Source organism: Anguilla rostrata, chromosome 5 (assembly GCF_018555375.3).
Source record: "Anguilla rostrata isolate EN2019 chromosome 5, ASM1855537v3, whole genome shotgun sequence".
Taxonomy (NCBI): domain Eukaryota; kingdom Metazoa; phylum Chordata; class Actinopteri; order Anguilliformes; family Anguillidae; genus Anguilla; species Anguilla rostrata.
In genome coordinates, this window is record NC_057937.1 from 29,299,482 (window position 1) to 29,313,242 (window position 13,761).

At 37.7% G+C, this 13,761-nt stretch overlaps 2 protein-coding genes across 5 annotated transcripts in view; one reads left to right on the plus strand and one right to left on the minus strand.

The window, feature by feature from the left end:
• The window catches only part of ano3 (anoctamin 3), a 115,902-nt gene that overhangs the window by 72,154 nt on the left and 29,987 nt on the right, over nt 1–13,761 (plus strand). For all 4 annotated transcript variants that reach the window (XR_010330050.1, XM_064335719.1, XM_064335718.1 and 1 more), the window contains exon 13: nt 2,791–2,851. Coding sequence is in view for 3 of the 4 variants with exons in the window: in XM_064335719.1 (XP_064191789.1) it covers nt 2,791–2,851 (61 nt within the window). In the remaining variant the exon portion in view is untranslated. The remainder of the gene's footprint in view (nt 1–2,790; nt 2,852–13,761) is intronic.
• muc15 (mucin 15, cell surface associated) lies at nt 961–11,173 on the minus strand. Its single transcript, XM_064335722.1, has 4 exons — nt 11,053–11,173; nt 7,777–8,492; nt 5,346–5,519; nt 961–4,074 (listed from the first exon to the last, which is right to left on the minus strand). Exons 2-4 carry the CDS (start codon nt 8,477–8,479, stop codon nt 3,953–3,955), a joined length of 999 nt encoding a protein of 332 aa, XP_064191792.1. The 5' UTR covers nt 8,480–8,492; nt 11,053–11,173; the 3' UTR covers nt 961–3,952.

Here is a 13,761-nt window from a genome sequence, read left to right on the forward strand (position 1 = left end):
CAAAAGGTAAACATAGCTAACAAGTGCGGGTCCTAGGCACTCTTAATGGTGAGATTAATAGCCTTTATTTTAACATGGCAACTATGCAACCTACACATCGCAACCTACATGTTGCCATGTTAACATAAAGGCTTTTAATCTCACCATTACTCTCTCACTTGTTTACCTTTTCATAATTTTGACAGAGAAACTGAACCTCTTATCTTTTTTGATATATTAACGTATCTGGTTATTTCTATGCCAAAAGATAAGGATGGAATACAGACCAAAATCTTTTGCTCCCTAATCTATATTTTCTGTATTATAATACAAATTCATTTTGTACATGACCATTATTGGCAGGTTAGAAGCTTATCCAGTCCAGCAGCTCATAATATATCATCAAATGTGATATTTGATTTAAATTTGCATAACATAGGTGGGGTTATAGTAAGAATACCAAAACGAGAAGTTATTTCTCATTTATGCAGAACATGTTTTAATGTTAGGTGGACAATTAACCCAAAACTATTTAAACTGTAATGAATCACAAAATAGGTTTCTCTTACTAAGGGCTAGGCATAAGCAAAAGCAAAACAACCCCCTTGAATCGTTGGAGACAGAATACATGGTGATGTCAGAAAAATTTTGAAACCTGTTCATTTTCAGAAATCCAGTTATACCTGTTTTGAATAGTCTTGTCTTAACTTAAAAAATATTGTCTTCTAATCCAGCAATTTAAATCCTTTAAAAGTACTCAGTGCAAAGTTGAAGGATAGCTTCATATACAGCAGGAATCCTATGCACATTCATGAAACATATAGCTCTCTTACAGTAAGCTGATAAATGCTACAGAGGCTATGATTTAAATCAAATACTCTGAAACTGCTAACTACCCAGCCACCCTGGAATAAAGAATACTTATGAATGAAGTAGGAGTATAAATAATAATATCACATGTAAATGAAAATGAAACATCAATGGCAGAAAAATAACTTTATTTACAGAACTCACTTTCATCCATGTTGTGCTTTTGGAGACTAGTATAACATTCAACAAATAGTGCATATTCATCTTAGTGCATATTGAACCAAGCACTGCCTGAGGGTAAATTACTGTAGCTGTACTGTACTGTAACGAGCGCTAATTCTATGGCAAATGAAAAGACGGTCATTTTCACTGTCAGCTGGCATATTCAGACATTTAAAAAAATAAGAGCAGTCTATTTTACTCATTCAGCATCAAAGTCAAGTTCATTATACAACCATTGGAATTGGTCTGCATTAAATATACAGTATAGTCCATATATATGACACTATATGACACTTAAAATATTCAAATGTTGCACATAGTGTGTAGTTTGACATAGCTCCTGGAAATGTATTGGCTTGTGTGTGCATGTCTGTACAGTCTACTTCTCTACAGGAGCAAAGACCAATAATACTGAACATCTTTCAGCATGTAGTATTCAATGTTTTATCTCCATTTTCTTTTCAATTCTGCACTGTAAATATTCTGAAATTGTGTTTTAGGATTTAACTCTATTAGAGCTATTTTGGAATAATTTAATTATGTGTTTTACAGCTAAGAAAGCAGTTAGGGGAGGGGAAGGATTATGACCAATCACCCATCCCTCAGTTTGAATTCTCCTGAAAAAATAAATGTTTAATGTTAAATGTGAATTTTTCATTGAGAGTAAAGCAGTATATTTACAAAACTGGATAAAATGACCCCAGTGGGTTGTGCAGTATACATTGTTCTCATAGCCTTTACATACCTACTAACACACAAACTGTAATGAATTCTGTTCATCTCCCAAGCTTATTTACATCTGTGGCAGTTTTATCAAGAGACCATTCCATTGCTTGAGACCTCGAATTTCAATGCTTTTCTTCAGTTTCTGTTAGGTCACGTACACACTGGCAGTTTTTGGGAGTCACTACCAAATTCATTAATGAGACTGAATACTGATATATAGTACACATTACAGCAAAGCAGAGTAGAATGTGTATGAATGGAACCTGTAATCACGTAGAATAGCAATGTTTACCTCAGACCAAAGATGGCAGCAACCATACCCAGTCTGACAGTACTTTGTGTTCACTTGACTGCTCAACTAACTGGAGGCATCAGTTTATCTGCAATTTCATGATAATAAATTGCATAAATAATATCAATAATATTAATATGATGCTTTACATTGTCATAGGCTACACAGTACTGTAACAACACTTAACTTGACAAGTCTTTAATGCAAGGATTAAATTTCAGCTGCGGGTAGCTCAGATAGCGAAATTTGTAACCAATTTAAAATCATATAGCTAGCTAGTTAGCTGTACGCTGTTTGCAAGTATGTAGTTCAGTGATTTAGAGACAAAAGAAGCTGGCCTCTTTTTGTACCTTGTTTCTTTTGTGTCCTGTCCTCAAGCCAAACACTTATTAAAAATAAAGTCTGTTGATCTGACCTTAACTTTAATCTAACTTTAATCTGCCATTTTATCAAATGAATAAGGAAGGAGGAGGGAGCAGCATAGGAGTGAGCGTAGCGCCTATGTCACTTAACAACTAGTTCTAGTGTGGTCTACTGCACTGACTAACCACATCCACACTCAGATATTGTTGTCAATACCTAAACTTTCAGATAGTGAGTTGAATTGTAGAATATGGTTGTCACTAACCTTCATAACTAAACTGCGTGTGAACGTAACAGGATTAAGCACTCCAATGAGGAGTGTCAATTGTATTTAGCTGCAGTGTGTACGTGACCTTAGAGGCCTGTACTGGTAAAGGTCACCCTTTGTGTTTTTCCAGGTGACCCATCTCTTTGACAATGGCGGAACTGTTTTTTTTGCAATCTTCATGGCAATATGGGGTAAGTAGAGAAAATTGTACAGTTCACATTTGTTCTTGTTAAAGAAATGGCAGTAAGCTTCTTCAGCTTCAGTTAATAATGATCAACAAGCTACCAGCTGTTGGTCCATATGGATAATTGCAACCAACTCAAAGCTGAGTAATGTGGGCAGAATGTAAATAACCTAAACTAACTAATTGAGGTGTATGTTTACGTGAAGATTTGCAAAGCTCATCTGCTGAAAACTTTAAATGGAAAGTTTGTGGTGAATTTCTAGATAACCCCTTTAATTTCAGTCCTAAATGCTTGTTGAAATGATTAAATGCACAGATTCTAAAGCACACCACGTATAGCAGGAGACAATTAAGGAAAATTTCCAGAAAAAATATTTCTCAAAATAGCCATTTCTCTTAATGATATATTTATCCAAATTTATTTGTGAAGTGAAGTTTTTACAAAAATATTGCAATTCCACAACATATTGATTACAGCTACCACTAAAATATTTGGGCCACTTGTATTTTAGACTTTTCTGGTTTTCAACATCATGTTCTTGATCATAGCCTGGATGTTATTGCAATGTTCTGTATCAGAACTGTACTAGAGTCTCATTCTGTGACCGAATGAATTAAATCACTCCAAGTCGAAACACCCTTTGCCATGAACTGCAGATACCAAGTTGTTTTAATTTAAAGCTTAAAATTGTAGTCATGCAATCATTGATTTTGTTCATTATATCATATATTATATCTCCATAATATGTTTGACATTTCTAAAAAACTTACGCCTAAAGTGTTAAGTGTTAAAGGTCATTGAATACTAGAGAATATGAAATAAAAAGGTTGACAGAAATATGTCAAATCGGATTTAATTCAGGTAGATAGATAGATTTAATCCCATGTTTAGAGGCTTCCCCCATTAATTTCATGCAGAAAAAAATTCTCATTGTAATTCTTTGGCAGATTTGTTTTGATTTACAAAAAGTTTCTTCTACTGAATAGTGTCTGTGTCCCCCAATGTAGGCAAATGGTTAGGATGAAGAGTTTCTAGTATGAATAGCTCTTGCGTTGTCATACTACTGTATGACGTGTGGGAGTCTCTCTCTGCTTGCCTGGCTGTTCATCAGTGCCTGTGTCCCTGTGGAAAGTTGGTCATCTGAATGTGGTCTCCTTGGACTCCAGGGTTGTAGTAGGCCAAGCCATCAAATTTCAAGTCCAAGGGCTCACCGTTGTCCAGTCTCAGAACTGGGGGTCAGAGAAATAAAAAAAATGTAAACAGCATACAAATGTCAGGAAAGAGTGGCATAGTGGTCAGTGGAGGTAAGTATAAGTATATTTACATATATATTCATGTACTTATACTTACATAGATTACATCATATAACATTACATTACAGGCATTTGGCAGATGCTCTTATCCAGAGCGACGTACAACAAAGTGTATAACTGTAACCAGGGACAAGTGTGTTGAAAACCTTAGAGGGAAGTACAGTTCCAAGTGTAGGGAGCGACCGCATAGTTTAACTTGGATATAAGCAAGTACATGAGTATATAAGTAGTTATAGTATACTGCTATAATACAAGCTGTGTAAGTTGGCAGCCAAATAAGTACATATAATCATAGCTGAAAAGATTAAGTCAACATGGTAAAGCATTTTATGAGGAATTTATGGAAACATAATTTCAATTGGTAAGGATTAAATACTGGAATATGTTAGCAGGTATTTACTTGGCTGATTGTTTAACTGCCAGTTTTTAAAGGGAAGTGCAATGTATTGGGATCCTTAAAGGGAGAACACAGCTAAGGATTTAGAGTCAGATTTCAGGTGTGTCCTCAGGCAAATGAGTTACTGCCATTTGAATTCTACTTCCTCTTTGTAAATGGGTGAAATCCTCACTCTGGTTACCATGGATCTCATTTCAGCCAGTGAATAATCACCAGTTTGTGAAAGATTTTGTGTGGCTGTGTGTCTCAACAAAGGGAAAAGAGCGCCTGACAGGGTGTGTGTGTGTGTGTGTATGGGGAGGGGGGGGGAGGGGTGGGCAAGATTAAATCTCGCCTTAAGGGCTCTGTGCTACATAATCTGAAAACGCGTTCTTCTTATTGAAACAAAAATGGGTCAAATTATTAGATGGCTGTGTAAACAGGAGCTGTCCTAAATGCATACTTTCATCTTCTTACATGATCCTAGTCACTACATGCACATGGGTGAGCACACACATGCACGTGCATACAGAAGCATTTTTGGTTTTTAGCTTTACAAAGAAACTCCTAGTAGAATACATAAATGAACTTGTCAACCCATGCCACTAAGGTTTTCTCCCAAGCCCAATAATGTATCCATTCTAATTTAGACTTTGTACCCATGAACCTCATAAATAAAACAATTTAAATGGAGCTTTTTACATCTACGATTGGATAGATTTTGGCCTCCTAGAACCAGTGGTAGGAGTGGTGATCATTACTAACTAGAGGCTGGTAATCAGAAGAAACCAAACCCATCCCCTGATTCTACCTGGTTCCGACGGCATATCCTCGATGAGTTTCCTGTGCATGAACTGTCGTCCATTCTTCTTCTTCAGGAGGATGTAAATGATAAACCCCACAAACCCCACTGCCAGAGCTGTGCCGATAATTGCACCCCAAGCGTTAGTGTTATTCCTTGACTTCCTGTCAATGTGCGTGAAACCTGAAATAAAAAAGTTAATCAATGCCTTTAATCTTTTATTTTTCCAGTACTCTCTGAAACAGTTCAGACTTAATGCCTACCGTCAGTGCAGTCACTGCAGGCCTCCGCTACATACTTAGTAGGGCAGAAAAATGCTGTTCTAGGCAGAATATTATCACTGACCTCCTTTTGCTTATTTTGGTGCAGAATCAACTGTACTGTACTGTTCTCTCCTGAGACTTTTATAGACAGGGTAACCATTGGTCTGATGCCTGAATTGTCCAAGCGTTTAGAAACTGTGGGAGGTACCAGGAACTTTCAATATAGGTTGCATGGAAATAGATTTGTAATTCAAATAAGTGGTAATATAAAGGAAGCTTGACTAAAGTATGCTCTGGAAGTATAACTTGATGTTCTGCTTACTGAAGATTGATGAGAAGCTCAATTCCAACTATATTTGCTCGATAATCATTATTTTGATGTTGACTATTTGTTTAAAGGCTACCCATTCCATCACAGAATACACTTCTTGGTGTGAAATGTTAGCTATATATCAAGATTAATATTCAAATGCAACATAAAAAGCATCCTGGGGTTTCCTATAGCACTAGCATTTATATGTGAAATGATACCTTTCTCCTAGATGCCTACCTTCACACAAATACACTACATTTCCAAAAGTATGTGCATACTCCTTCTTCTAATGAGTGGTTTTGACTATTTCAGGCACACACATTGCTAACAGATGCATAAAATCAAGCATACAGGCATGCAATCTCCATTGACAAACATTGGCAATAGAATGGATCATACTGAAGAGCTCAGTGACTTTCAACGTGGCACTGTCATAGGATGCCATTTTTCCAAGTCAGTTCAGTTAATATCTGCCCTGCTGCCCCAGTCAAGTGTACGTGCTGTTAATTTGAACGTATAGGAGAAACAGCCGCTTAGCCACAAAGCGGTAGGCCGCACAAGCTGACAGAGCGGGACCGGCGAGTGCTGAAGTGTGTAGCGCGTATAAACCATCTGTCCTCAGTTGCAGCACTCACTACAGTGTTCCAAACTACCTCTAGAAACAATGTCAGCGCAAGAACTGTTCGTCAAGAGCTTCATGAAATAGGTTTCCACAGCCAAGCAGCCGTACTCAAGCCTAAGATGCCATGTGCAATGCCAAGCATCGGCTAGAGTGCTGTAAAGCACACCGGCATTGGAATCTGGAGCAGTGGAAACACATTCTCTGGATTGATGAATCACACTTCACTATCTGGCAGTCTGATGGACAAATCTGGGTTTGGCAGAATGCGTGCCAACTGTACTGGCCCAAATCGTGCTAACTGTAAAGTTTAGTGGAGGAAGAATAATGGCCAGGGTTTGGTTCCAGTGAAGGGAAATCTTAATGCTACAGCATACAATGACATTCTATAGAATTGTGGGCTTCCAACTTTGTGGCAACAGTTTGGTGAAGGCCCTTTCTTGTTTCAGCATGACAGTGCCCCTATGCACAAAGAAAAGTCCATTAAGAAATGGTTTGGTGGGGGAAGAAATAGACTGGCCTGCGCAGAGCCCTGACCTCTACCCCATCAAACACCTTTGGGAAGAATTGGAATGCCAACTGCAAGTGATGGACTGGAGGCTTTTACAGCAGCAAAGGGGGGGTCCAACTCCATATTAATGCACCTGTATTTGGAATGAGATGTTCAACAAGTACATAATGGGAATGTTCAGGTGTCCACATACTTTTGGAAATATAGTGTATTCCTGAAAGCAAATGTGCTCTTACTGCCAATGAAGGGCCTGCAAATCAATCAACCACTTATCATTTCCATTCGATTCTGCATGTATCCGAGGGTGGGGAGCATGAAATGTATGTCAGCCAGCACAGAAAATAAACTCTAATGTCATTTAATGATGCCTGGATTACCTTCTGTTTGATTGCTGATTATTAACCCTGAAGGTAAGGTACAGTATAGGCTTATAACAAAATAGAATATCCTGTTTCAGAATAAGGCTACAGTGCTGGAAGACTGATTCCAATTCACATTTTAAAAAATCTTTTGTTGCAAACATTTTAGTGGCCTAAACACCCTGAATTCCCAATGTATTCACATCTCTGAGGTTTTGCTGTATTTGCATATAAAAAATGAACTGAACTTGTGTGAAGGTACCAACTCTTCATTTCATGAAGTTACGCAAATCACTATTGTTTTGTGATGGTAACAAACAAAGGAGCCCCTTGGCATGGCTGTGTTTCCAGACAGTTCTGTCTCTGCCCTCTCACCTCTGTTCTCTGTGTTGTTCCCTGAATCCCCAGCCTTGACTTTGGTGTTGAGGCTTGTTGTGTTGGTGGTGGATGTAGGGGTGGAGGTGGAGCTGGTGATCGTGGTGGTGGAGGTGGAGGTGGAATTAACTTGGGGTGGCCCAGGGATGTGCTCTGTTGTGGAAGAGGTATAATCCTGGCTCTCAGGTATAACTGTCACAGTGACGTTAGGTGCATCTGCTGTGCCATTGCTGGCCCAGCCCTTGGTGGTGGTGGTAGTGGTGGTGGTCGGGGGGCTCGATATGGTGGCATTAGACACTTCAGGCAGACCAGTATCCCATGGTCCAGTGCTGTTGCTCCCCGAGGTGACAGATGTATCGTTGGTTGAAGATAACAGGATGTCTGGTGAAGCCGTGATGGGGTTCCCAGCTGCACCATTGGTCGTAGAGGCTGGGAGACTATCGATTGCATTTTCCATCACACCTGGAGTGGTGGAGTTCAGCATTGGGACTTCTTGGAAAGCCTCGTTTGTCATTTTGTCCTGCTTTGCGGTGTTTGTATTCACATCCAAGGTGTTGCTACCTACACTGGTTGTTGGTGTGTCAGTGTCATTGATGTTTCTGTAGAAATTCTGTGGAAATTCTGTAGAATTCTGGAGTCGCACTCCATTCAAAGCTTGGAGCATCAGGACCAGCAGAGTGGTCAATCTTAAGTGCAGGTCCATGGCTTTTAATATTCTGTATGAAAGATGAAAACAATGAGGAACTGAAATGGGATATCATTTTGTCATGTAATAGTTATAGAATTGAAGATACATTGCAGATTTGAATAATATGTGACTGATTTGTTACCCTGGTGTGAGAACAGTTACTGATGTGCTTCAGATTTCAACGTAAAAGTATGATAATATGTAAAGTTTAAAGGCTTGGTATTTAACCAAGGTACTGCTTATCATAATTATTTATATTGAAAGTTAATATATCTATCCTGGTTTGTGAAAGACTAACTCAGAATATTTTAGCTTCTGGTCATTTTTACTGCAAGTGCTGATATCAATAATTATTATTTTTAAGCTTTCATTGTAGCTGCTTAGCTGCAAGTGTAATTTCAGGTATACCAGTGCTGTATTTGTTTATACAACATGAGATAAATCATTAGTGTATTGGTTAGATGTGAATGCTAATGTGGACAAACGCTTGTAATATCATGTCTGATGTAAGCTGCCAAAAGACAAAACATTTTAAGAGAACTTCTTGTCTCTTAAACACTAATGCAGTTCTCATGGTGAATGTTTTTATAAAAGAACTTCATGCAACAGTGCGATCTGGAGTGTGGACTCCTTCCAAATTTAAAGGGTGTGTACAACTTCAACTGCCACATGACTTATAAGAAGCATGACATGTGTAACTGGCCTGGCTATTCTGACAATGTTACAGAGGCAAGACTTTTATGCTGAACTGCCACTCGTTTTCTGCATTTTTATGAGTTATGTTCCTTTAGTTTCTCTCCTCATATCACAATCTAGCAATCATCTCATTTTATTAATATTGCTTAAAGCAACGTGTCATGTGTTTGACATTTATTATTTATATGACACAGCATTTGTATTATGATTGTGCTCCAGAATGAGGTTTTGTACTTTTCTTTCTAGTTTAGGATACAGGGTCTCTATATTTAGAACACGATGCCTGAAGGTGTGTAATACATTAAACATGCATTCAGACCAAGACAACGGAATGTTGTTCACCTACAGGTGAAAACCTGTGTCATAAGGAATGAAGAATTAAATACGTCTTAGTTACTTGAGGTTGTTTCTCAGATTAAATACAAAGTGCTTTGTGATTTGAAAGCCTGGAGGCAGACTTCGATGAGAAAATACTCATTATGTTATAAAAAGTGCAGATGTTAAGGCTAAGTGAACAAATGAATCAGGCTACAGCTTTTTGTGAGTTGTGAATTCAATACCATTGTCTCAGCTGTGTTCTGTAACCATTTTCAAGTTAAACACATTTTAAAGGATTCGTGTTTCCCCTGAAACAGGATAAACAGGTCCTTTCATCACGGAGGTTGTTTTTTTATGGCATATGGCTTATAAATAGGAGGAGTCTGATTTCAGATTGTATTCCCACTCTCGCTTAGACATCTTCCCTGTATCTGTTTCTATAGTAAACGTCTTGTGTCAGTGAGTGTTATAGAAAATACCGTGGCCTCAGAGCAAATTATCTTTCTTTGGCCATTTATTTGATCAGTCACATAAAATAGAGTTCCATATATAAAACTTGAAAATAAAAACAATGTTCTCTCTCTCTCTCTCTCACGATGTGTGTGTGTGTGTGTGTTTGTGTGTGTATACACTATTAATATGTAGTTCACTTCTTTTGTTATGTAGTATCTGTTTAAGGTCACAGCATGGTGTTGTGGATATGGAAACTTGCCACCAGAAAGAAGCATTTTCCCATGTGAGGAGCTGCTGTCATATCCATAAGCAGAGTATAGTAAAAATTCGACTAAAATCATAGATAATATATGAACGATTTTATAAAGTCATGACAAATGAGGAAGCAAAGCAATCTAATAGTGTCTTGGACCAAATTTTGAGGGCATAGTCATCAGCCTGTAATATTTGCAAGAACATTTTGGGGTTGTTTCCTGAACAAAAAAATCTAATATAAAGACATTTTCAAGGATTGGCACATTTCACAATGTGACACATTATACTCATATTGTGAAGTTTCATCAAGGCCTTTTGCGTATAGTTGGTCTTATTACAGTCAAAGAGGGAAAGAGAAAACTTGATACATGAGCAATAATCCACTTTCATCTAGACAATTACCCCTCTGTCCATTCTCACTTAAAATGATTCACTCCAAATAGAGACTCCTTCCCAAAAAACCTCTCTATGCTACATACAATTGCTCAGGCAACCATATATACTTTTCTGTGATTTTACAGAATGAGAACAATACTGAGAAAAATACCTGAGAAGTTCCATAATGTATTTTCTAAATAGTTCTTTCTTGACAGTTCTTATGAATTTTTCCAAAAAAAGCCATTCTTTCTATATTGATCCATTTTGTATTTCTACCAAAACATATACCTCTGACATGGCACCAGCATTCTCTGATAACTAAAGTGAGTTCAGCAGATTGATTTACCAGACAACCGGCAAGCAATCTTTTTATATTTCCGGAGGATGGATATTGAAATCATTTAGTTTCCCTAGTTTGAAGTGGAAGCATAAATGAAAAGTTTAAAATGTTATCACTACACTACATAGAGAAAATACAAGCCACGTACCTGAAGCAGGAAATGGGTAGGTTCTCTGTTGTCGTGCGAGAGCAGGTGTGAAATAGATGAGCGCTGTCGCCACAGAAACAGAGCCAGCCTATTAGACAAAGAGGTGCATGGGGACAGGAAGTGGGTGGGGAACACCTGAAGTCACCTGAAAACCCGCTTGACCGGATTTTTTGCCATTCAGTGCACACCCTTGTATTCAGCCAGTGAATACAAAAGCATTATCACAATGTGGTTCTGTTATGATGTCAAGTCTTTGAACTATGTTTAAAAATATATTTACGTCACAACATTCTTAAAGAGTGACTTGTATCTATTTTCTACCCACGACTCTAAAAAGGGATATTTTTACGACAAAACAGTATATTACAATTACAAAAGTATATTTTTTCTTGTTTGCATTTATTGAGAAGTATAGTCTACTCTAGGTTTCCACCAGAAGAGATTGGGACAGCAGTGGTAGATCAGAAAGCTGTGCTTGCCTCCTGGCTAAGGAATCATAGTTCCCTTGACACAAAAGAATATCTGGTATATTTACACCTATGTAATCAGGAATCCTGAGGAACCTCTATTTCAACAGTTTGACTGTGAAGTAAATTTGATATCAAGCAAAACAAAACTCATTACTTGTCACTAAACAAGCTGAATTCCTCATTTGTGTCACTGTGAAAGTTAGTGAGGCAGAACATAAATGAATATCCTTGTGACTAAAATACAATGATGCTCAAATGGGCCTTTCTGTCCCTAAAATGCTTCCTAAACAATTATCAGTACTTATAGACAAAAAAACTCTAGTAATAACTGATATATATTTATTAAAGCTGCAGGATTATAAGAATTGTTATTCCTTACCTGCTTGTCGGGAGTATTATGCTAAATGTCATAGTAATAGACTGACCATTTTGAAATTCTTCATTACTGCAACAAAATGTAGTCCTTCACCTTCAGGGTAGAATTGCAAAACCAGCCACACAGAGATTACCAACCCCTGGTTCTCCTCCTTAACTTGACTACAAGTATGTTTGTTGTTATTTCCCATCAGCCACAAGATTCCTCTGCAAACCAGAATTTACATGAGGGCGAAGGGTAGTTATGGTTTGAACAGAAATAAGTTATAAATTGGATTTCTTTTTCCAATTAAAAATATTGAATTTTATACTTTTAAAAGTATTTTATAGATCTTCTAATTCAGGTCTATGAGTCTTGTTTATTGGACAGTTTCACTGTCCGGCAGTATGCAGACAAGCATGCATTTCACCTCAGAAGTGCATGCTGTGACACAGTGCTACCAGCTGGACAGTCATTGTGTTGGGGAGCACACTTAATAGAGAGCTGGTCTAGGAAAACTACAGGTGGCTGATCAACCGGAGGAGGCATTGTTCCATGATGAGACAGGGACGCCCCTGCTTAACGCTCAGGGACAGAACTTCACTGTGACCTGACCGATGAGCACATCATTACACTAATGTGAGTGCTTCAGAACAGCATGCCCTAAAACAGCTACATAATTAAAATATGATATTATGTAAATTCATTCAATTTCAAAATGTTGCATTAAATTTGTAATTTCTCAGGTACAATATTAAATTAACATAACATATATGTGACATCTTTATATATATATATGTTTTATATTCCATAGCAATATATTCCAAAGAAGCAATGAAAGCTTTGACATAAATGCTGTTTTTTTCATCTAATGTTTCATTCTAGCTACAGAAAAAAAAAAATGTTGGTTTTATGTCCTGAAATTGTACTGGGTAGATAATTACAGGGGCCACCTCAGCAACTGGCAGTTGGTCTCTACTGTGATGTGTTTGCTTGCGATGATTCAAGGTTGAGAAACTAAATGAAGCTTTGTATATAAGCCTCACAGCTAAAAGATAACAATAAATCTGTAAGGATGTTGGGTGTTTCTTATTAATTCTCCTGTGTTAATTATCTACCTCATACAGTTTGAGGCCAAACGTTTACATACACCTAGGCTGAAGATATTCAAATTCAGTTTTTCACAACTCCGCACATTTCATGTTACCATATGTTTCTTTTGGAAAGTCAATTAGGGCATCTACTTTGTTTACATCAGAGTTCATTTTAAAACAACCGATTAGAGATGGTTTTATTTCAGCTTTAATTCACCATATCAGAATTCCAATGGGTCAAAAGTTTACATACACTTTGTTAATATTTGGTGGCATTGCCTTTTAATTGCTCAACTTGAATAAAACGCTTGGGGTAGCTTTCCACAAGCTTCTCACAATACTTTGCCAGAATTTTTGCCCATTCCTCCGGGCAGAACTGGTGTATCTCAGTCAGGTTTGTGGGCCTCCTTGCTCTGACATGCTTTTTCAGTTTTTTTGATGGCTACTCCAATACTTTCACTTTGTTGTCTTTAAACCATTTTGTTACAACTTTGGAGGTATGCTTAGGATCATTGTCCTGCTGGAAGACTCAGTTGCAACCAAGTTTTAACTTTCTAGCTGCAGGTGTTGCTTCAGTATTTCTAGGTAATCCTCTTTCCTAATGATGATTATTTTGAAATGACCTCTTATGGAAATAAAGTCAATACCCTAATTGACTTAACTTATGGGCATCAGTGTAGTATGATGGGTAAGGAACTGGTTTTGTAATCATAAGGTTATAGGTTCGATTCCACCGTAGGACACTGCCATTGTACCCTTGAGCAAGGTACTTAACCTGCAGTACATATCC